Raw genomic sequence first — 25,836 nt, 5'->3', positions numbered from 1 at the left:
CCTATATTTATATTGTATTTTTTAAATATTTTTTTAAATCCCAGGCCCCCGTCCCTGCAGCAGGCCTTTTGTTAGGCCGTCACTGTAAATAAGAATTTGTTCTCAACTGACTTGCCTAGTTAAATAAAAATAAAATAAAAAATAAATATACATGTCACATGGGGGAGAGGTGTTGTGCCGTGAAGTGTTGCTTTATTATTTGTTATTTATTTTTTTGTGTAATTTTCCCCCTTTTCCTCCCCAATTTCGTGATTATGATCTTGTCTCATCGCTGCAACTCCCCAACGGGTCCGGGTGAGGCAAAGGTCGAGTCATGCATCCTTCGAAACATGACCTGCCAAATAGTGGTTGACCGATTATGATTTTTCAACGCCGATACCGATTATTGGAGGACCAAAAAAGCCGATACCGATTCATCGTCCGATTTAAAAATGTTTTTTTGTAATAATGACAATTACAACAATACGGAATGAACACTTATTTTAACATAATATAATACATCAATAAAATCAATTTAGCCTCAAATAAATAATGAAACATGTTCAATTTGGTTTAAATATTGCAAAAACAAAGTGTTGGAGAAGAAAGTAAAAGTCCAATATGTGCCATGTAAGAAAGCTAATGTTAAAGTTCCTTGCTCAGAACATATGAAAGCTGGTGGTTCCTTTTAACACGAGTCTTCAATATTCCCAGGTCAGAAGTTTTAGGTTGTAGTTATTATAGGAATTATAGGACTATTTCTCTCTATACCATTTGTATTTCATTAACCTTTGACTATTGGATGTTCTTATAGGCACTTTAGTATTGCCAGTGTAACAGTTTGCTTCCGTTCCTCTCCTCACTCCTACCTGGGCTCGAACCAGGAACACATCGACAGCAGCCACCCTCGACGCAGCGTTACCCATCGCTCCCACAAAAGCCGCGGGAGAGGAACAACCACTCCAAGTCTCAGAGCGAGTGACGTTTGAAACGCTATTAGCGCTATTGGCTAACTAGCTAGCCATTTCACATCAGTTACAAAAATATTTACTTCTGTGTATTGATTTTAAGAAAGGCATTGATGTTTATGGTTAGGTACACATTGCAGCAACGATAAGCACCGCATTGATTATATGCAACGCACGACACGCTAGATAAACTAGTAATATCATCAACCATGTGTAGTTAACTAGTAATTATGATTGATTGATTGTTAGTTATAAGATAAGTTTAATGCTAGCTAGCACCTTGGCTTACTGCATTCGCGTAACAGGCAACCTCCTCGTGGAGTGCAATGTAATCAGGTGGTTAGAGCGTTGGACTAGTTAACTGTAAGGTTGCAAGATTGAAACCTCCGAGCTGACAAGGTAAAAATCTGTCGTTCTGCCCCTGAACGAGGCAGTTAACCCACCGTTCCTAGGCCGTCACTGAAAATAAGAATGTGTTCTTAACTTTTTAGGGATAGAGGGCAGCATTTTCACTTTGGAGGAATAGCGTGCCCAGAGTGAACTGCCTCCTGCTCTGTCCCAGATGCTAATATATGCATAGTATTATTACCATGAGATAGAAAACACTCTGAAGTTTCTAAAACTGTTTGAATGATGTCTGTGAGTATAACAGAACTCATATGGCAGACAAAAACCTGAGAAAATTCCAACCAGGAAGTGGGAAATCTGAGGTTTGTTGTTTTTCAAAGCTTGGCCTATGGAATACACAGTGTCTATGGGGTCAAATTGCACTTCCTAAGGCTTCCACTAGATGTCAACCGTCTTTAGAAACTTGTTTGAGGCTTCTACTGTAAAGGAGGGGCTCATAAGGGCTCTTTGAGTCAGTGGTCTGGCAGAGTGTCACAGGCTCATGACGCGCGGTCACGAGAGAGTTAGCTCTCGTTCCATGGCTTTTCTACAGACAATGGAATTCTCCGGTTGGAACATTATTGAACATTTATGATAAAAACATCCTAAAGATTGATTCTATACAACGTTTGATATGTTTCTACGACCAGTAATCTAACTTTTTGGAATTTTCGTCCGACCTTTATCGCTGGAAGTTGCACTCGCGTTTTGATTTGTTTACCAAACGCCCTAACAAAAGGAGGTCTATGGACATAAATGAAGAACTTTACCGAACAAATCAAACATTTATTGTGGAACTGGGATTCCTGGGAGTGCATTCTGATGAAGATCATCAAAGGTAAGTGAATATTTATAATGCTATTCTGACTAATGTTGACTGTGCAACATGGCGGAAATTTATTTTGGCTGGTTTGGGCTCTGAGCTCCGTACTCAGATTATTGCATGGTATGCTTTTTCCGTAAAGTGTTTTTGAAATCTGTCACAGGGGTTGCATTAAATTGATCGTCCCCCAACTAGCTTCAGAGTTCGTTCTGGTAGGTGACCTAAACTGGGATATGATTAACACCCCGGCAGTCCTACAATCTAAGCTAGATGCCCTCAATCTCACACAAATCATCAAGGAACCCACCATGTACAACCCTAAATCCGTAAACATGGGCACCCTCATAGACATTATCCTGACCAACTTGCCCTCCAAATACACCTCCGCTGTTTTCAATCAGGATGTCAGCGATCACTGCCTCATTGCCTGTATCCACTATGGGTCCGCAGTCAAACGACCACCCCTCATCACTGTCAAACGCTCCCTAAAACACTTCTGCGAGCAGGCCTTTCTAATCGACCTGGCCCGGGTATCCTGGAAGGATATTGCCCTCATCCCATCAGTCGAGGATGCCTGGTCATTCCTTAAAAGTAATTTCCTCACCATCTTAGATAAGCATGCCCCGTTCAAAAAAGTAGAACTAAGAACAGATATAGCCCTTGGTTCACTCCAGACCTGCCTGCCCTTGACCAGTACAAAAACATCCTGTGGCGGACTGCAATAGCATTGAATAGTCCCCACGATATGCAACTGTTCAGGGAAGTCAGGAACCAATACACGCAGTCAGTCAGAAAAGCAAAGGCTAGCTTTTTCAAACAAAAAATTTGCATCCTGTAGCTCTAACTCCAAAAAGTTTTGGGACACTGTAAAGTCCATGGAGAAGGCCACCCGGGAGGGGTGGCGCAGTGGTTAAGGGCGCTGTACTGCAGCGCCAGCTGTGCCATCAGAGTCCCTGGGTTCGCGCCCAGGCTCTGTTGTAACCGGCCGCGACCGGGAGGTCCGTGGGGCGACGCACAATTGGCCTAGCGTCGTCCGGGTTAGGGAGGGATTGGTCGGTAGGGATCTCCTTGTCTCATCGCGCACCAGCGACTCCTGTGGCGGGCCGGGCAGTGCTCGCTAGCCAAGGTTGCCAGGTGCACGGCGCACATTGGTGCGGCTGGCTTCCGGGTTGGATGCGCGCTGTGTTAAGAAGCAGTACGGCTGGTTGGGTTGTGTATCGGAGGACGCATGACATTCAACCTTCGTCTCTCCCGAGCCCGTATGGGAGTTGTAGCAATGAGACAAGATAGTAGCTACAACAATTGGATACCACGAAATTGGGGAGAAAAAGGGGTAAAATTCAAAAAATAAATAAATAAAAAAAGTCCATGGAGAACAAGAGCACCTCCTCCCAGCTGCCCACTGCACTGAGGCTAGATAACACGATAAGTATTTCTCAATGGCTGGCCATGGCTACTCCAACCTCAGCCAACAGTTCCGCTTACCCCGCAGATACTCGCCCAAGCCTCCCCAGCTTCTCCTTCACCCAAATCCAGACAGCAGATGCTCTAAAAGAGCTGCAAAACCTGGACTCGTACAAATCAGCTGGGCTAGACAATCTGAACCCTCTCTTTCTAAAACTATCCACCGCCATTGTTGCAACCCCTATTTCCAGCCTGTTCAACCTCGCTTTCGTATCGTCCAAGATCCCTAAAGATTGGAAAGCTGCCGCGGTCATCCCCCTCTTCAAAGGGGGTGACACCCTAGACCCAAACTGTTACAGACCTATATCCATCCTGCCCTGCCTATCTAAAGTCTTCGAAAGCCAAGTTAATAAACAGATCACTGACCATTTCGAATCCCACCCTAACTTCTCCGCTGTGCAATCCGGCTTCGGTCACGGGTGCACCTCAGCCACGCTCAAGGTACTAAACGATATCATAACCGCCATCGATAAAAGACAGTACTGTGCAGCCGTCCTGGCCAAAGGCTTTCGACTCTGTCAATCACCGTATTCTTATTGGCAGACTCAATAATAATGTGTTCTTCCTCATCTCTCTCCTTCCCACTGTTCCTCCTTCCATTCTGTCTCTCCATCCTTTCCCTAACCTCCATCACGCCTTGGTTTTTCTAATGACTGCCTCGCCTGGTGCACCAACTACTTAACAGACAGAGTTCAGTGTGTCAAATCGGAGGGCCTGTTGTCCGGACCTCTGGCAGTCTCTATGGGGGTACCACAGGGTTCAATTCTTGGGCCGACTCTTTACTCTGTATACATCAATGATGTCGCTCTTGCTGCGGGCGATTCCCTGGTCCACCTCTACCATTCTGTATACTTCTGGCCCTTCCTTGGACACTGTGCTAACTAACCTCCAAACAAGCTTCAATGCCATACAACACTCCTTCCGTGGCCTCCAACTGCTCTTAAATGCTAGTAAAAACCAAATGCATGCTTTTCAAATGTTCGCTGCCCGCACCCGCCCGCCCGACTAGCATCACCATCCTGGACGGTTCTGACCTAGAATATGTGGACAACTATAAATACCTAGGTGTCTGCTTAGACTGTAAACTCTCCTTCCAGACTCATATTAAACATCTCCAATCAAAAATCAAATCTAGAATCGTCTTTCTATTTCGCAACAAAGCCCCCTTCACTCACGCCGCCAAACATACCCTAGTAAAACTGACTATCCTACCGATCCTCGGCTTCCAACACTCTACTCAGCAAACTGGATGCAGTCTATCACAGTGCCATCCGTTTTGTTACCAAATCACCTTATACCACCCACCACTGCGACCTGTATGCTCTAGTCGGCTGTCCCTCGCTACATATTCATCGCCAGACCCACTGGCTCCAGGTCATCTACAAGTCTATGCTAGGTCAAGCTCCGCCTTATCTCAGTTCACTGGTCACGATCACAACACCCACCCGTAGCACACGTTCCAGCAGGTATATCTCACTGATCATCCCCAAAGCCAACACCTCATTTGGCCGCCTTTCCTTCCAGTTCTCTGCTGCCAGTGACTGGAACGAATTACAAAAATCGCTGAAGTTGGAGAGTTATTTCCCTCACCAACTTTAAACATCAACTATCTGAGCAGCTAACCGATCGCTGCAGCTGTACATGGTCCATCTGTAAATAGCCCACCCAATCTACCTACCTCATCCCCATACTGTTTTAATTTTTTTACTTTTCACATCATCTGCTCATTTATCACTCTAGTGTTAATCTGCTAAATTGTAACTTTTCGCTCCTATGGCCTATTTATTGCCTACCTCCTCATGCCTTTTGCACACACTGTATATAGACTTTCTTTTTTCTACTGTGTCATTGATTTGTTTATTGTGTTACGGGCTTGTTTATTGTTTACTCCATGTGTAACTCTGTGTTGTTGTCTGCTTCACACTGCTTTGCTTTATCTTGGCCAGGTCGCAGTTGCAAATGAGAACTTGTTCTCAACTAGCCTACCTGGTTAAATAAAGGTGTTAATTTTTTTTTTTAAATTAAGGAGAAGTATATCTAAAGTTCCATGCATAACAGTTGTATTTTCATCAACATTTATAATGAGTATTTCTGTAAATGTATGTGGCTCTCTGCAAAATCACTGCATGTTTTGGAAGCAAAACATTACTGAACATAACACACCAATGTAAAATTAGATTTTTTTAAATATAAGTATGCACTTTATCGAACAAAACATACATGTATTCTGTAACATGAAGTCCTATGAGTGTCATCTGATGAAGATCATCAAAAGGTTAGTGATTCATTTTATCTCTATTTGTGCTTTTTGTGACTCCTCTCTTTGACTGGAAAAATGGCTGGGGTTTTCTGTGACTTGGTGGTGATCTAACATAAACGTTTGTGGAGCTTTCGCTGTAAAGCATTTTTGAAATCATACACCGTGCTGGATTAACGAGAATGGTATCTTTAAAATGGTGCCTAATACTTGTATGTTTGATCAATTTCATTTATGATATTTCTGTTGATTTGTATTTGGCTCCCTGCAATCTCATTGGCTGTTGGCGAGGGTTCCCAGACAGGTTAATGTTTCTTATAAAAACAAGAAATTACGCAGTCGTCTTTCCTCAACTCTTAGCTAAGAGAGACTGGCACGCATAGTATTAATATTAGCCCTCTGATTAAAATGAAGAGCAAGATGTGCCGCTCTGTTCTGGGCCAGATGCAGCTTAACTAGGTCTTTCTTTGCAGCACTTGACCATATGACTGGACAATAATCAAGATAAGATAAAACTAGAGCCTGCAGGACTTGCTTTGTGGAGTGAGAAATCAGAGCATCTCTTTATTACGGACAGACCTCTCCCCATCTTCACAACCATTGAATCTATGTTTTTACCAAAACAGTTTACAATCTCAGGGCAGTTTACAATTTATTGGGCAAAACAATCTAAAACACAACCAAAACAAACTACAAATTGTTCAAACAAGTTTGTAGTCACAAGCTTGATGTAGTCATTGCGTGCTAGGAATATGAGACCAAATACTACACTTTTGACTACTTTAATACAATATAAGTGAAGTGAAAACTTATTCAAATGGTGTGACTACATACATAAAATGCTTTCATTTCTAAACAATAAAGCAGATATGTGTGAAAATACCCTCAAATAAAAGGTGACATTCTGTACTGATGCAACATATAAAACATTTAATCTCAGATCCATAATGCTGGAGCATAGAGTCACATGTACACATGTTATCCTAACTATCAAAATAAATGGCGAGGCGAGTGTATATTATATGACAACTGATCTCAGTTCAAGTTAGATGCCTATTGTGTGGGGTAAAGTAGTAAATTGTTGAGCACTGTAGTAAATACTAACCGTGCTGCGAAGCTTCTCCAGTAGAATGTTCAGCTGGGTCTGTTGAGGTAAAAGAAAACATTTGTTCAGTGATACAGACCAACTCCACAGACCTGTCTGGTCCAACACAGCATGAACACATGCTTATTAAAGGGTACTTGCTCCCTCTCTGCTTCCAGCGCTCCTGTCCAACACTCAAAACAACAGCTACTTAAGCAACAGTACAGCCGCGACAGACACACATTCATGGTTAAAGCGCATTGAAACGAAAGACAAAGACATTTTGTTTTAATGTATCATGCAAACAGGCCTAAATACAACTGATAGGACTACAGGAACTGAGGGACAGACAGATGGATGCATGGTAGCCAACTAACTGGACACTGAGATGACAGACAGATGGATGCATGGTAGCTAACTAACTGGATACTGTGATGACAGACAGATGGATGCATGGTAGCCAACTAACTGGACACTGTGAGATGACAGACAGATGGATGCATGGTAGCTAACTAACTGGACACTGAGATGACAGAAAGATGGATGCATGGTAGCCAACTAACTGGACACTGTGCGATGACAGAAAGATGGATGCATGGTAGCCAACTAACTGGACACAGATGACAGACAGATGGATGCATGGTAGCCAACTAACTGGACACTGAGATGACAGACAGATGGATGCATGGTAGCCAACTAACTGAGATGACAGACAGATAACCGCTTGTTGGCCCCTCTGTCACTGATCTAGAGCTCTGGTTGCAAAACCCCTGGAACCTTCCCAAAATGTCCCGGTTTTCCAGAAATCCCAGTTGGAATTCCCTAATAAGTCCAGGAATTGTCCATACCGGGATTTCTGGAAAATCTGGGAAGTTACCGTCATTTTGCAACCTTAATCTGCAGAGAGTTGCGTTTAACAGACAGACTGCTCTAGGGACCATCCCCGGGACATTAATATTTATAAACCCAGCAGGATCTCTCAAATAAACAGCTGATAACGCTCTCTATCTCACCTTGTAACTCTGAGAACAGACAGGTACAAAACGCTGAATCACTGATTAGGCCTTAGTCAAGCTCTAAGCCTTATAATCTACAGCATATCACTTTCTACAGTAACTACCTTATTAACAGTAGCTGCTTAATATGTACAGTAGCTGCCTGGCAGGCAGTCCTATTCGGTGCCACTGCCAACTGGCATGTACACTGGTCAATAAGAATCGTAATAATTTTATTATGGAATCATAAGAAGATAATGGGATTGTAGGGACAATTGCTCGGTGGACATTGATCCTGTCATTGAACATTTCTATAATCCTATATGCTAAAGTATCTCACTGCAAACTACACAATATTGCAAACTCTTCATACTACACTCCTGATAATGATATGAATAACATCTCAATTGATTGGAATTGGAAGCTGCCGACATCAAGATGTCATTAGCAAGTGTTGCAGTGATGCAGGAAACAAACGGCGATTAACAGGGAGACAGCACAGAACCAGGACTGGGGAGGTAGGGGACAGGGAAGGGGGTGACTGGAGGCAGTTAGCTGGAGAACAGCAGGGTGTTGCCTGCATTATTCACTGATGCATTGTGGGATTCATAGCACACAACGGAACAGGACAAGTTACCTTACTCCCCTGACTGATTCTGATTTGAACCGCTATATGTATCTACTTTTCCTGTCTGTATTTCTCCCTCTCTCTACACACCTTTTGGACTTTAAATCACAGCTATGATTTTATTTATTTTTTATTTTCCCTTATTTAACCAGGTAGGCTAGTTGAAAACAAGTTCTCATTTACAACTGCGACCTGGCCAAGATAAAGCAAAGCAGTGCGACACAAACAACAACAGAGTTACACATGGTATAAACAAACATCCAGTCAATAACACAATAGAGAAAAAGTCTATGTACAGTGTGTGCAAATAAGGTAAGATAAGGGAGGAAAGGCAATAAATAGGCCATAGTGGCTAAATAATTACAATTTAGCCATTAAAACACGAGTGATAGATGTGCAGAAGATGAATTTGCAAGTAGAGATACTGGGGTGCAAAGGAGCAAAACAATAAAAGAATAACAGTATGTGGATGAGGTAGTTGGATGGGCTATTTACAGATGGGCTATGTACAGGTGCAGTGATCTGTGAGCTGCTCTGACAGCTGGTGCTTAAAGTTAGTGAGGGAGATATGAGTCTCCAGCTTCAGCGATTTTTGCAATTCGTTCCAGTCATTGGCAGGAGAGAACTGGAAGGAAAGGCAGCCAAAGGAGGAATTGGCTTTGGGGGTGACCAGTGAAATATACCTGCTGGAGCACGTGCTACGGGTGGGTGCTGCTATGGTGACCAGTGAGCTGAGATAAGGCGGGGCTTCACCTAGCAAAGACTTATAGATGACCTGGAGCCAGTGGGTTTGGCGATGAATATGAAGCGAGGGCCAGCCAACGAGAGCAAACAGGTCGCAGTGGTCGCATATGGGGCTTTGGTGACAAAACGGATGGCACTGTGATAGACTGCATCCAATTTGCTGAGTAGAGTGTTGGAGGCTATTTTGTAAATGACATCGCCGAAGTTAAGGATCGGCAGGATAGTCAGTTCTACGAGGGTATGTTTGGCAGCATGAGTGTTGCGAAATAGGAAGCTGAATCTAGATTTAATTTTGGATTGGAGATGCTTAATGTGAGTGTGGAAGGAGAGTTTACAGTCTAACCAGACACCTAGGTATTTGTAGTTGTCCACATAATCTAAGTCAGAACCGTCCAGAGTATTGATGCTGGACAGGCGGGCAGGTGCGTGCAGCGATCGGTTGAAGAGCATGCATTTAGTTTTACTTGCATTTAAGAGCAGTTGGAGGCCACGGAAGGAGAGTTGTATGGCATTGAAGCTCGTCTGGAGGTTAGTTAACATAGTGTCCAAAGAAGGACTAGCAGTATACAGAATGGTGTTGTCTGCATAGAGGTGGATCAGAGAATCACCAGCAGCAAGAGCGACATCATTGATGTATACAGAGAAAAGAGTCGGCCCGAGAATTGAACCCTGTGGCACCCCCGTAGAGACTGCCAGAGGTCCGGACAACAGGCCATCCGATTTGACACATTAGAACTCTGTCTGAGAAGTAGTTGGTGAACCAGGCGAGGCAGTCATTTGAGAAACCAAGGCGTGATGGGGGGTAGGGAAAGGATGGAGAGACAGAATGGAAGGAGGAACAGTGGGAAGGAGAGAGATGAGGAAGAACACATTAACAGAATGTAGAAACAAAATGAACTCTGGAAACTAAACCAGAGGAAGATTAAATCAAAACACATTATGCAACCCTGAAAAATAAGCTGCATTCAAATCCTCTAAAATTGTATGTATGTAACTTTTTGTAACTATTGTACTCCAACTTTCCTTCCTCTCCACTGTGTCTAGCAGTACCAATGATAGCTTACAATAACTGCTTATTAACATGAATGAATATTGAACCCCCTAACGCTCCTCTGATTTCACTTACAACAGACACAGCATCTTAACACATCTTACAGACCTGCTATGGCTGTTAAAGGCCCAGTGCAGTCAAAAACTTGATTTTCTTATGTTTCATATGAGGTTGTAATAATACTGTAAATTGTGAAAATTATGATAATACCCTTTTAATGTAAGTGCTGTTTGAAAAGGCAGCCTGAAATATTTGCCTGTTTTGGTGGGATGGAGTTTTGGCCAGCCTGGTGACATAACCAGGTGGTAAACTAGTAAATAGACCAACAAGAAAAACCTCTATGCCAATAACAGCTAGTTTTACACTCCTCACTCAGACCACACCCAGACAGTCATAGCAAAATTATTTATTGAGAAATTGTGGAAAAGTGATATTAATGTAGCGAATTATCAGTGCAGTCAATTGACTTTATGTCGCTCACTTAGATTTAGATTTAAAAAAACATATTTTGGACCATTTTAATTGAAAACCCATCACAGTAAGGTACTTTAATTGTTACCCAGAAATGATTTGACGTTGAGATAAAAACATCTAGAATGGACCTTTAAAATTGACATTTATACCCATTCCCCCTCAGTATTCCATGGCTGCATCAATGGCACCCTATGCCCTATGGGTCCTGGTCAAAAGTAGAACACTAGGTAATAAATAGTGTCCCATTTGGGATACCTACCATGTTGAGCAGCACATTAATAAAGTGTGGAAGTAAAAGGCAGTGGATTAAAATTTGTCCTCACCTTGAATTTGTTGCCGACGCTGATGAAGCTGAGCTTGCCGGCCTTCTGTTTCGAGTCCTTGGTGTTGTTGGAGTTCTCAAAGAGCTCCCGGATAAACCGGTCCTTAGACTCACTCACTAGGCACTCCAGGGACATGTGCAGTGCATCATTGTTCTTCTCCACAAACTTGGTCTGCAATTCAGAGAAAATGTAGAACCTTGAAGATGCAGAAGCACACCCAGTTCAGAAAAATTCTACTCTGGTTGGAGGATAAGTGGGGCACTTATGTGAATTCCACATGCTGGGTTTTGTGCAGGTTTCAAAGAGGAGGAGAATGTTTGGTTGAAGATGCTGCAGTATAGGCCTACCACAAGGACATAGGGGATTACTTAAACAGACCGAAGTCTGATCATATAAAAAGGTGTAATGTTGATGTTTTCTAGCCTTCAGACATCCTGCGGTGTCATTTTGTGAACATAAATGTACCGTCTCATAGCACACCGCTCCTGCAAAGTGTCTGACGATGAATCCCTCGTCATCCCTCACATTCCTGTGAACTTGCAGCTTTGATTTCCGGGGCACCTGAGGAACACATTTCACGCTATACATTTTAAATAAGTGAACAAAATACAACCACAGAGACAAGACTTATTCCAATGGCTTAACAAACCCACGACTGACATTACGGACGATAAAACACACACAACCTATAAGTACACAGAGAACGGACATGAATCCTGGTTAAAGTAAGAACTCACGGTCAGTCGGAAGTGGTTCTTGTGTTTGTTGTGTACGGTCTCTGCAAAGTGCTGGTCACTGGGCTGAGGTAGACGGTTCTCTTCATCCAGGATGTCCAGGATGCCCACCAGCTTGGCCTCCACGAGGTCTGTAGACAGACACAGCGGTCAGGAGTCAGGGGTCAAGAGATCCCAAAATGACTGTATCCAATAAGTCAGTGTAGCCTTAGAGCTATCCTAGCCTGTTGCTTCACGTATTTCATTAGGGGTTTAGTCTTTATATAGTCTAGGGCCACTGACGGTGTAAGATATCCAATTACGCTAGGGAAGGGTGGTGTACCTGTCAAAAACCAATTTAAGGTGTAATAAAATAATGAAAATGTTTCAGTTCAGAATAGTCTGACCTTGACCTACACAGACCACTTTGCACGAGTGAACAACGGCTCATTAAGACATGACTGAATGACACATCCATAGTTAGAGCTGCAGTGACTCACTCTTTCCATAGGTTAGTCGAGAGAGAGAGAGAGAGAGAGAGAGAGAGAGAGAGAGAGAGAGAGAGAGAGAGAGAGAGAGAGAGAGAGAGAGAGAGAGAGAGAGAGAGAGAGAGAGAGCAGGTGTTTTATGCATAGAAAAGTCAGTAAAAACAAAGAAATTGGGATGGAAAAATATTTGTAGATTTTCAAGTGATTGCATAGCCAATATACAGTGTAAATGGGGTCAGATTGCACTTCCTAAGGCTTCCACTAGATGTCAACAGTCTTTAGAACCTTGTTTCAGCCTTCTATTGTGAAAGGGGAGCAAATAAGAGCTGTTTGAACCAGTGGTCTGGCTGAAAGCCTTGCGTTTAGTCACGCGCACGGCCGTGAGCGCGAGCTCCATTCCCTTTCATTTCTAAAGCCAAAGGAATTTTCCGGTTGGAATATTATTGAAGATTTATGATAAAAACATCTTAAAGATTGATTCTATACATAGTTTGACATGTTTCTACAAACTGTAATGGAACTTTTTTGTGCCCGGACTATTTGGACATAAAGATGTATTTGGACATAAAGATTAACTTTATCGAACAAAACAAACATTTATTGGAACGGACATTTATTGGAGACCTGGGAGTGCCATCAGATGAAGATCATCAAAGGTAAGTGATTAATTTTAATGCTATTTCTGACTTTTGTGACACCTCTCCTTGGTTGGAAAATGGATGTATGGTTTTCTGTGGCTAGGCGCTGACCTAACATAATCGCATGGTGTTCTTTTGCCGCAAAGCCTTTTTGGAATCAGACAATGTGGCTGGATTAACAAGAAGTGCATCTTTAAAATGGTGTTTAATACTTGTATGTTGGAGGAATATTAATTATGAGATTTCTGTTGTTTGAATTTGGCGTCCTGCAGTGTCAATGGATGTTGGTCAGGTGGGACACTACCGTCCCATCCCACTGGTGCCAGACAGGTTAAAGAACGAACAATCACCTAAATCAATGATGCATTCAGAGGTATTTTTGTCCCCTTTGATTCTGATATAATGTATGAGTCACTCAGATAGCATAAGCCATGGCAAGATGTATAGAATCAGGAAATTAGCTTTAAAACTGCTCAAAAAATACCTCCAACCCATGACTAAATGTGTAGATTTGCAGGAAGTTAGCTTTAAATGGCAACATTCTCCAACAGCGGCCAATAGGACGGCCTCTAAGATTTTCCATCTGCGACCGCACCCTTGACCACGCCCACTGCCACACCAAAGTGGTCCAGAAGAAACCCTAGAATGGAGCTTCTCACTGCCTATTTCCTCATATGTGTCTTGGTTTAAACAACAGGTTGCTCAAACAGAATGTGTTTGACACATACAAGCTAAAAGTTGCATATTCTTGGGATTTCTCGCCACAACGCCACAGGCGACCTATTACAGTATAATTACAATAGACCGTCCCTTAGACTTTTTTCCTCTGCCAATCCAGGAGGATATATAATCTCTCATACACAGCAATGCACAGTCATTTTGGGGGAGGAAGAGACCCCATTCCGCCGAGCCAGGCCCCATTCCGCCGAGCCAGGCCCCATTCTCCCCGTCACATCCATTCCTCTCTCTGGCATCCTGCCACCATACAACACCCATATCTCAAACAGAGGAGAAAGTAAGTTTGGGTGTGCTTTGCAACATAATACATCTACCTCCCATCAACAGGCTTTCTTTCAGTTGACCATGTAATATAACTCAGGGTCAAGGCTCTGGGTCAGCGCTCAAGAGTTTAACTTCTCTCAGACAAAAAAGCTGTTTCAGCATCCCACTCAGAGACAGATCTCTAGTCAGAAGAACATGGAATGGCAATACATTGATAAAACAGGGGGAAAACACTGGAAACTAGGTGGAGGATACTGTACGTAGGCTAACCCTCTGAAATGATGTGCATGAAATGGTATTAAGATTAAACAAACCTATGCAGTCCTGATTGTCGACATACCGGACCTCGTTCACTCCAAGGCCCTCCTTCTGATACAGCTCTTGTTCCTAGAATTTGAAACAGAACCGTTCCAATAACAAACATTTATAATGACCTTCAGAACGACATTCAGAATATAATTGAATATGGTTTATTATACAAGATAGTTCTCTACTATAATGAGGCCAAAGACTCCAATGTATTTAAATAAATCCGTCAAGAGTTGCCTTTCTATCTATTGTGCAATAACACATTACTTTACCAAGGTCTCTGACTAGGGTTGCAAAGTTACGGGAATGTTCAATAAATTCCCTGGTTTCCCCAAATCCCGGTTGGAGGATTCCTGAAATCAGGAAGGAATAAGCAGGAAATCCAGAATCATCCAAAGAGGATTTCTGGAAAACCAATTTTGCAACATCATCTCTGACAAATATAACTGAATCCAAATGTCAAGGTTTCCTTCTGCTTGTTGCAAACACCTGGGCTCATTCTCAGTAAATCTTTTCTCGATTTCTTGCATCCTCTCTTCTCGCCTCCTTCTCAAAACGCATTGAACAAGGTCTGATGGGAGGGACCCATGGACATTCCCTTCAAATAAGGAGGCGAGGAGATGCTAGGAATCGCAGAAAGACAACTTGAAGTTGAGCCCTGGTTGGGCAACTGGTATGTCAGTTAAGGAGGCAGGGACATTGGGGTGAACACACACAGACTTTGGAAGAAGCACTCACCTCTTTCAGAATGCGCTCGTTGAAGAACTGCTGCAGCTTCTCATTACAGTAGTTGATGCAGAACTGCTCAAAGCTGTTGTGCTCAAAGTACTCTGGAAGATAGACATCAGGAAACGAAAACACATAAAAAAAAACCAAGCACTTTAGCCGTAAACCACCACTGTCTCTGACTAATGGACTCTTGCAATTATATGCAATGTGTGGTTCATGTTATGTTCTGTATAATGTTGTCTCGTGGGGAAATGTCTGTTGTTGTTGAAGTTGTTTTATGGACAATTAGGCTGTAAAACCATTTCCCCCCTGAGGGATAATAAAGTGTGCTACTACTATCATATCATATGGCATCGTGCATCACATCCATAGAACACATATGCCCAGTGCCTTCAGAAAGTATTCACACCCCTTGACCTTTTCCACATGTGTTACAGCCTGAATTTAAAATTGATTGAATTGAGATGTTGTGTCACTGGCATACACACAATACCCCCATAATGTCAAAGTGGAATTGTTGTTTTTTTTAAATGAAAAGCTGAAATTTCCTAAGTCAATAAGTATTCAACCCCTTTGTTATGGCAAGCCTAAATAAGTTCAGGAGTTATAATATGTGTTACAAGTCACATAATACGTTGCATGGACCTAAGAGAATAACATAGCATGGCAGCAACACATGAAAACACAGCATGCATGGTAGCAGCACAACATGTCAGCAGCACAAAACACGGTACAAACATTATAGGGCACAGACAACAGCACAAAGGACAAGAAGGTAGAGACAATACATCTCGCAAAGCAGCCACAACTGTCAGTAAGAGTGTCCATGATTGAGTCTTTGAATGAAGAGATGGAGATAAAACGGTCCAGTTTGAGTGTTTTTTGCAGCTCGTTTTGAATGAATGCCTCATCTCTGTACCCCACACATACAATTATCTGTAGGGTCCCTCAGATGAGCAAAAAATGTCAAAACACAGATTCAACTACAAAGACCAGGTAGGTTTTCCAATGCCTTGCAAAGAAGGGCAACTATTGGTAGATGGGTAAAAAAAAAAGCTGACGAAAAAGCTGAATATCCCTTTGAGCATGGTGAAGTTATTCATTACACTTTGGATGGTGTATCAATACACCCAGTCAATACAAAGATACAGGTGTTCTTCCTAACTTGCCGGAGAGGAAAGATACAGCTCAGGGACTTCACCATGAGGCCAATGGTGACTTTAAAGCAGTTACACAGTTTAATGGCTGTGATAGGAGAAAACTGAGGATGGATCATTAACATTGTAGTTGCTCCACAATACTAACCTAATTGACAGAATAGAAAGATGGAAGCATGTACAGAAAACAAATATTCCAAAACATGCATCCTATTTGCATTAAGGCACTAAAGTAATACTGCTAAAACTTATGTGCCAAAGCAATTCACTTTCTGTCCTGAATACAAATTGGGGCAAATCCAACTCAACATATTACAGAGTACCACTCTGAATATTTTCAAGCATAGTGGTGGCTGCATCATGTTATGGGTATGCTTGTAATCGTTCAGGGCTGCTTGTAATCATTAAAGACTGAGGAGTTTTTCAGGATGAAAAATAAACGGAATCCTAGAGGAAAACCTGGTTCACTCTACTTTCGACTCTGAGACTTTCGACTCTGAGATTAATTCCCCTTTCAGCAGAACAATAACAAGGCCAAATCTACACTGGAGTTGCTTACCAAAAATACTGCATTTTCCAGAGTTACAGTTTTGACTTAAATCTGCTTGAAAATCTATGGCAAAACCTGAAAATAGTTGTCTAGCAATGATCAACAACCAATTTGACAGAGCTTGAAGAATTTTGAAAAGAAAAATGTTACACAATCTAGGTGTGGAAAGCTCTTAGAGACTTACCCAGAAAGACTTGCAGCTGTAATCGTTGGCAAAGGTGCTTCAACAAAGTATTGACTCAGGGGTGTGAATACGTAAATCAGATATTTCTGAAAACCTTTTTTAAATACATTTGCAACAATTTCTAAAAACAAACTTCGCAATTATGGAGTATTAAGTGTAGATGGGTGAGATGTATTTACAATTTTATTTTTATATAAATGTTGAATTCAGGCTGTAACACAACAAAATATGGAATAAGTCAAGAGGTATGAATACTTTCTGAAAGCACTGTACATAGGGCACATAGAAGGGGTACAGACCGAAGCCTGCGATATCCAGAACCCCGATGAAGTTGGCAGAAGAGTGGAAGGGGAAGCACTGGTTGACCCTGGTGACCACGTGGTCAAACAGCCGGCTGTACACAGCCTTGGCCAGGGCGTCCCGTGCGTTGTTTGCCTGCTCCACTTTCAGTGGCACTCTGGAGAGAGAGAGAGGGGGAGAGAGAGAGAGCAAGAGCGAGAATGAGCACATCACTGAACTGAAATTAATAATCTTGACTTTTCTGTACGCAAAGCACATTTCTGTGAATAACATACAATGAAGTATATCTGATCTAAATTGAATTAATCGCATGAGGGGAAATTGGATTTGTCAACAGCAAATATACATACAGCCACAACGTATAAACCTGAGCACTGGTGGCTGGTGAAAGAAGTAGCCCACAACTCAAAGACGACAGAATCAATCACTAATCCCATCCATTCACCACCGTGGGTCTGCAGAACTGTTCAGGGGCCTGCTCGGTTTCCCAAGAGGATAATTGCATTATTGATAGCTTGGGAGAAAAGAGACTGTAATATGATAAGGAGCCATAACAATGACAGAAGGTATAAGCATCATAGCTCTGTGTAGGTATTACAACTGCCTGGGAGCTCTGACTGCAGTCAAGTATGCAGCTCAATAATTACAGACCATAGAGAGAGGGCTAAGAATGAAGAGGAATAGAAAAAACATACAATATGAATACCCAATGGTCTTAAAGTTTCTCAACAAGCTTTACATCTGCCCTTTTCTTTACAAACAGCATTGTCATGCACTATAGGCATGACAGAAAATAACTCATTCTCTATCTGTGGCACTTAGCAGTTCTCTGAGTACTTCATGTCTATGTCCAAGTCTCTCTCTCTCTATATATACACTGCTCAAAAAAATAAAGGGAACACTTAAACAACACAATGTAACTCCAAGTCAATCACACTTCTGTGAAATCAGACTGTCCAAGAAATACTGATTGACAATAAATTTCACATGCTGTTGTGCAAATGGAATAGACAACAGGTGGAAATTATAGGCAATTAGCAAGACACCCCCAATAAAGGAGTGGTTCTGCAGGTGGTGACCACAGACCACTTCTCAGTTCCTATGCTTCCTGGCTGATGTTTTGGTCACTTTTGAATGCTGGCGGTGCTTTCACTCTAGTGGTAGCATGAGACGGAGTCTACAACCCACACAAGTGGCTCAGGTAGTGCAGCTCATCCAGGATGGCACATCAATGCGAGCTGTGGCAAGAAGGTTTGCTGTATCTGTCAGCGTAGTGCCCAGAGCATGGAGGCGCTACCAGGAGACAGGCCAGTACATCAGGAGACGTGGAGGAGGCCGTAGGAGTTCAACAACCCAGCAGCAGGACCGCTACCTCCGCCTTTGTGCAAGGAGGAGCAGGAGGAGCACTGCCAGAGCCCTGCAAAATGACCTCCAGCAGGCCACAAATGTGCATGTGTCTCAAACGGTCAGAAACAGACTCCATGAGGGTGGTATGAGGGCCCGACGTCCACAGGTGGGGGTTGGGCTTACAGCCCAACACCGTGCAGGACGTTTGGCATTTGCCAGAGAACACCAAGATTGGCAAATTTGCCCTGTGCTCTTCACAGATGAAAGCAGGTTCACACTGAGCAATTGTGACAGACGTGACAGAGTCTGGAGACGCCGTGGAGAACGTTCTGCTGCCTGTAACATCCTCCAGCATGACCGGTTTGGCGGTGGGTCAGTCATGGTGTGGGGTGGCATTTCTTTGGGGGGCCGCACAGCCCTCCATGTGCTCGCCAGAGGTAGCCTGACTGCCATTAGGTACCGAGATGAGATCCTCAGACCCCTTGTGAGACCATATGCTGGTGCGGTTGGCCCTGGGTTCCTCCTAATGCAAGACAATGCTAGACCTCATGTGGCTGGAGTGTGTCAGCAGTTCCTGCAAGAGGAAGGCATTGATGCTATGGACTGGCCCGCCCGTTCCCCAGACCTGAATCCAATTGAGCACATCTGGGACATCATGTCTCGCTCCATCCACCAACGCCACGTTGCACCACAGACTGTCCAGGAGTTGGCAGATGCTTTAGTCCAGGTCTGGGAGGAGATCCCTCAGGAGACCATCCGCCACCTCATCAGGAGCATGCCCAGGCGTTGTAGGGGGGTCATACAGGCACGTGGAGGCCACACACACTACTGAGCCTCATTTTGACTTGTTTTAATTAAAAGTTGGATCAGCCTGTAGTGTGGTTTTCCACTTTCATTTTGAGTGTGACTCCAAATCCAGACCTCCATGGGTTGATAAATTTGATTTCCATTGATCATTTTTGTGTGATTTTGTTGTCAGCACATTCAACTGTAAAGAAAAAAGTATTTAATAATAGTATTTCATTCATTCAGATCTAGGATGTGTCATTTTAGTGTTCCCTTTATTTTTTTGAGCAGTGTATATATATATATATATATATATATGTATACATCCTGTCTCCCCCCCCCCCCATGCACCTCCCTTCAGCACTGGCTGATGTGTTGAGACGATAGCCACATCCCACAAGATAAGGACTCTCCATGATAATCTAATCCATGATGACCCCATCCTCACCCCACCTCCCCAACTCGTTTTACACCCTTGACCCCCAGCGCTCAGTACACACCTGGCCTCGCTCTTTCGCTCTACCACACCGCATGTTTAATTCATTATCCCCTTACTTCTTCCAGCCAGTGAGAAGAGCCCATAGCCCCCAGTTAAAACATTTGAATACAAAGGTTAAGTCTTGGCCTCTCATTTAAAAACCAAGAGGTTTGCCATCGCACTAACAGTAGCGGTGAAGCGTATACCCCCTATGAAGCCCACATGCTCTATGAGCTCCATAACATACTCTCCGGCACCATGTTCTCAGATGTAATCAGGAAGTTGAGAAGCTCACATCTCATTAAATTAGCTTTAAATGAGTCTGTGTAGTGAACATGTAAATGGGTTTGCTGAGAGAGTGGAAAACTGTACCCCTGCCCTCGCTGAACTACCGAGTCCGCCACAGAACTCACCATGGTGGGGTAAACACAATTAACGTCCCTCTCTCCCACTCTCTGCCTCGCACATATAAACACCTTAAAGCTAGTCCCCAAACAAACTAACATTTAGCTAGCTACGGCTTTCCCCCTCACATAAGTAATACAAATAGACCCGCTATAGTGGTGGAGCCGCAGACAGAGAGACGTTTGAAATCCACACCAACCCTTTATAAGACACTTACTGCAACTATACTCACACATTGCTATTGTTGCTATTAATTAAACAGAAGACTATTTACATTTTAGTCATTCAGCAGACACTCTTATCCAGAGTGATTTACAGTATTGAATGCATACCTTTATGTACTAGGCCCCCGTGGGAATCGAACCCACAACCCTGGCGTTGCAAGCGCCATGCTCTAACTACTAAGCTACACGGGACCACAAAGTACTGTGCACCACTAACTCATCGCTTATTATTATGCCCTCTTAATGAATCGTGAGAGCTCTCCCTCTCACCACATCATGCATACAGACCTTGGCCCTGGTCAAAAGTAGTGCACTATATGTAGGAAACAGGGTGTCATTTAGGACGCACTCATAAAGGCACAGCCAGGCCCATATAAAGCATCACTTCAAGCACAAGTACTGTGTAAAAGTGTCTCTCGCTCCACAGATAAAACAACAGACAAACATTAGTGTGGGAGGGCGGTTGGGAGGGTAATTGCAGGTAGCGAGTGGCTTGGCATTCAGGTTGGCGAGCCGAGGGAGTGCCAAGCTGCCCGTACAACAATCACAGTCAGGCATTAGAAAGACTGAGCCACGGCTAAATACATGCAAGGCCTTGGCGTAGATAGAGATAGGGACTGTTTCCGAAATGGCACCCTATTTCCTATAGTGCTCTGTCGAATGTAGTGCACTATACAGGGCAGGGATCATCAACTAGATTCAGTCGCGTGCAGATGTTTTCTTGAGCATATGGTCAGGGGGCCGGAACATAATTACATCATTTGTAGACGGCAAATTGACCACAAGACGATTTAACAGACCGCCCAAAAATATATAATATTTTACTAAAATATGACTTATCTCTTGCGCAAATAGCCTACAACTGTGTCTGTCCGGAGCTCACTGGTGCAGAAACTCTAAAGGTCCAGAATACGTTTGCCAACATGAGCTTTGGGCCTTGACCAAGTTCATAGAGTTTCAAGTTCCTTGCAGACAGACCATGCATAGCCAATGTGATTTACAGGATATATATATTTTTTTAAATCAGGATATTTTCTTTATTTTTTGGCTTCATGTAGGCTATTTTTTTTTACATATTGGCAATGTCAATATGAGTTATTTTTAGATTTGCATAATTTTCATTTAGAAATAATTTTGATTAACTGTTTGACGTTGATTTTGAGACATGAAGACTTTATTATAATCGAAATGGAACTGTACCATGAAAATGTGCATATGAAAACCATCAGCAGAGGAATCCTCAGCAGGCAGATCAGTAGGGAACGGTACGATAACATGACACTCCAAATGGAAAAAGGTTGGTGACCGCTGGTGTAGCCTATTACTGGCAACTTCAGGAGTTTAGAATCTGCCCATGCCAGCAGCAGGAGGGGGGGTCGCAAACACTTCTTTCTTTCTTCTGGTTAGGCTATATTGATCTCTGGCTCCCTAATTAGTAATGTGTCTTCATTTTTAAATCGCAGTGCTTAAAGCATCAGACAAGTTCAGTAGCCTACATATAGTTGATTTTATTCAAAACATAGGTTGTGTCTATGTATTGAAAAATAAACACTTAAAAATGTCAACCATTCGATTGGTTGGGGACAGCCCTATGGGAAACCCTGATATAATGAATAGGGTTCCATTTGGGATGCATACAGGGACTAGGGGAGTCTTGAAGGAGGGCAAATGTTGTCTTTTATTCCCTCCATCACTTTGAAGACTTCGGAGCTGTCCATTCCCACAGCAACATGACCGTACTGTTTCCCACAGCAACATGACCGTATTGTTTCCCACAACAAAATGACCGTACTGTTTCCCATAGCAACATGACCGTACTGTTTCCCATAGCAACATGACCGTACTGTTTCCCACAGCAACATGACCGTATTGTTTCCCACAGCAACATGACTGTACTGTTTCCCACAACAACATGACCGTACTGTTTCCCACAGCAACATGACCGTACTGTTTCCCACAACAACATGACCGTACTGTTTCCCACAGCAACATGACCGTATTGTTTCCCACAGCAACATGACCGTACTGTTTCCCACAACAACATGACCGTATTGTTTCCCACGGCAACATGACTGTACTGTTTCCCACAGCAACATGACCGTATTGTTTCCCATAGCAACATGACCGTATTGTTTCCCACAGCAACATGACCGTATTGTTTCCCACAGCAACATGACCGTATTGTTTCCCACAGCAACATGACCGTACTGTTTCCCACAACAACATGACCGTACTGTTTCCCACAGCAACATGACTGTACTGTTTCCCACAGCAACATGACCGTATTGTTTCCCACAGCAACATGACTGTACTGTTTCCCATAGCAACATGACCGTACTGTTTCCCACAGCAACATGACCGCACTGTTTCCCATAGTAAAATGACCGTACTGTTTCCCACAACAACATGGCCGTATTGTTTCCCACAGCAACATGACCGTACTGTTTCCCATAGCAACATGACCGTACTGTTTCCCATAGCAACATGACCGCACTGTTTCCCACAACAACATGACCATATTGATTATTCTCTGCATGTAATACTGTGATTCTCTCTCCTTTCCACTGCTCAGCCCTACCTCTACCAATGTGTTCTATCATCAACAGGAAAAGTATGTTAGGGCTGAGGATGCATGCTTGGCTGCTGCTGGCTGATGCTGCGGTGTGTGGGTGACAGAATGACGCTCCTATTTTTAACTCTCAGCACAATACCCACTGGGAATGATGTCGGACACACACACACACACACACACACACACAGTTGAAGTCAGAAGTTTACATACACTTAGGTTGGAGTCATTAAAACTCATTTTTCAACCACTCCACAAATGTATTGTTAACAAACTATAGTTTTGGCAAATCTACTTTGTGCATGACAAGTCATTTTTCCTACAATTGTTTACAGACAGATTCATTAACTTATAATTGACTGTATCACATTTCCAGTGGGTCAGAAGTTTACATACACTAAGTTGACTGTGCCTTTAAACAGCTTGGAAAATTCCAGAAAATTATGTCATGGCTTTATAAGTTTCTGTTAGGCTAATTTACATAATTTGAGTCAATTGGAGGTGTACTTCTGGATGTATTTCAAGGCCTACCTTCAAACTCAGTGCCTCTTTTCTTGAAATCATGGGAAAGACCTCAGAAAAAGAATAAAAGAACCAGTAAAACAAGTCCTATATCAACATAACCTGAAAGGCCGCTCAGCAAGGAAGAAGCCATAAAACCGCCATAAAAAAGCCAGACTACGGTTTGCAACTGCACATGGGGAAAATATTGTACTTTTTGGAGAAATGTCCTCTGGTCTGATGAAACAAAAATATAACTGTTTGGCCATAATGACCATCGTTATGTTTGGAGGACATCAGTCAGGAAGTTAAAGCTTGGTCGCAAATGTGTCTTCCATATGGAGAATGACCCCAAGCATACTTCTAAAGCTGTGGCAAAATGGCTTAAGGACAACCAAGTCAAGGTATTGGAGTGGCCATCACAAAGCCCTAACCTCAATCCTATAGAAAATTTGTGGGCAGAACTGAAAAAGCGTGTGCGAGTAAGGAGGCCTACAAACCTGACTCAATTACACCAGCTCTGTCAGGAGGAATGGGCCAAAAATTCACCCAATTTATTGTGGGAAGCTTGTGGAAGGTTACCTGAAATGTTTGACCCAAGTTAAACAATTTAAAGGCAATGCTACCAAATCGTAATTGAGTGTATGTAAACTTCTGACCCACTGGGAATGTGATGAAAGAAATAAAAGCTGAAATAAATCATTCTCTCTACTATTATTCTGACATTTCACATTCTTAAAATAAAATGGTGATCCTAACTGACATAGGACAGGGAATATTTACTAGGATTAGATGTCAGGAATTGTGAAAAACTGAGTTTAAATGCATTTGGCTAAGGTGTATGTAAACGTCTGACTTCAAATGTAGATGCACTGTGCATTTCACAACTTTTGACCAGGGCTATGGTGACTTACTTGATAACTGTTCCTTTGGCGCCCCCTGCTGTGGTGAGCATGACCCTGGACGTGAGGCTGACACTCAGGTCCTGCTCTCCCAGACCCAGTAGCTCAGCACAGTACTCCACCGTCTGGCTTGACTGGTTCTTTATAGTGCAGCCACCTGGTGGGACAGACATACAGAACGGTAATGTTATGAGTCATTTAGTAATGTTGTTAGTAACATTGTGAGGACGATGTTTAGGGGGGTGGGGGGCGGGGGCTGAAAGCCACTACATACAAGTTTTACTCTGATGTTAAAAATAAATGGCTTATTCCCATAGAAATGTGATCTTCCTCTGGGTTGTGTGGAACAGCATGTGTAATGTGTAGTCAGTGAGAAGAGGAGAGCCCAAGACATTCACACCGTAATGCATCAGCCCTGACAAATGAGAGAATACTAACTTGCTCTAACAATACAAATATACAAGATGATTCTGTAAGAGATTACCGCAGAGGACTACAAAGAGTGACATTCACAAAGAAGACACATGATAATCTTTTCATCAGTTACTCTGATGGCTTTGTATTAATAATGAATGAAGGGGAGGAGAATGACTAGTCCGCAGTGTCCTTGGTGTATGTAGTGGCTCCTTAATAGTGAATAAAAGCCCTTTCACAGACTACAACAATGGCGCTTTTCCACTGAGACCCCCACACCAGTGTGCCGCCAGTGTTTTATGTTAACGTGAGCTCTAGTGTTGTGGTGTTTCCATCAGGAGCGTGGCACTAAAGATTTGTGGTGAGCAGAATCAGCAACCTCTGCATCATTCAAGACTGTTGCTTTGTGAGAAGGTGTTAAAGTTCACTGTTTGACATTGTTATGTAAATGTCAGCTGAAAAGTACCCAGGGAGTAGCTTCCAAGTTCGCCGGAGCCATGGCTCAGTGAGACACGGGGTGCCGGCCCGTGTAGATGGAAACAAAAGTCTTAGCCTTTTGGGTAAAACACTGGTGTAAATTGTAAATGGAAATGCGGTACAAGAGGCCACATGGGCCTTTAGAAGGAAGATGAAGATTAAAGTAAATCGATCACAGAGCAGAGTGTTCTGGCGGACCACAGCAAAATGGCACCTGCTGCCCGGACACAAGGACAATTTCTTTAGTGGGTACAGTGCATTGCAAAAGTATTCATCCCCATTGGCTGTTATCCTGTTTTGTTGCATTACAACCTGTAATTTAAATAGATTTTTATTTGGATTTCATGTAATGGACATACACAAAATAGTCCAAATTGGTGAAATGAAATGAAAAAAAGAACTTGTTTCAAAAAATAAAAAATATATACAAATGTAAAAGTGGTGTGTGTATGTATTCACCCCCTTTGCTATGAAGCCCCTAAATAA

General features: G+C 42.9%; 1 protein-coding gene across 12 annotated transcripts in view; it reads right to left on the bottom strand.

Annotated features, from left to right (window-relative positions):
* Positions 1–25,836, bottom strand: part of LOC110529476 (unconventional myosin-VI) — a 125,400-nt gene that overhangs the window by 38,327 nt on the left and 61,237 nt on the right. For all 12 annotated transcript variants that reach the window (XM_036984870.2, XM_090242660.1, XM_090242661.1 and 9 more), the window contains exons 12-19: positions 24,472–24,616; positions 17,247–17,404; positions 15,066–15,157; positions 14,333–14,405; positions 11,915–12,042; positions 11,643–11,738; positions 11,178–11,348; positions 6,984–7,022 (exon numbers count right to left, since the gene is read on the bottom strand). In XM_036984870.2, coding sequence (XP_036840765.1) covers positions 6,984–7,022; positions 11,178–11,348; positions 11,643–11,738; positions 11,915–12,042; positions 14,333–14,405; positions 15,066–15,157; positions 17,247–17,404; positions 24,472–24,616 — 902 coding nt within the window. The remainder of the gene's footprint in view (positions 1–6,983; positions 7,023–11,177; positions 11,349–11,642; positions 11,739–11,914; positions 12,043–14,332; positions 14,406–15,065; positions 15,158–17,246; positions 17,405–24,471; positions 24,617–25,836) is intronic.

The sequence above is a fragment of the Oncorhynchus mykiss genome, chromosome 8 (genome assembly GCF_057628025.1).
Source record: "Oncorhynchus mykiss isolate SJ-2025 chromosome 8, ASM5762802v1, whole genome shotgun sequence".
Lineage (NCBI taxonomy): Eukaryota > Metazoa > Chordata > Actinopteri > Salmoniformes > Salmonidae > Oncorhynchus > Oncorhynchus mykiss.
This window is presented reverse-complemented; position numbering and strand designations above follow the sequence as displayed.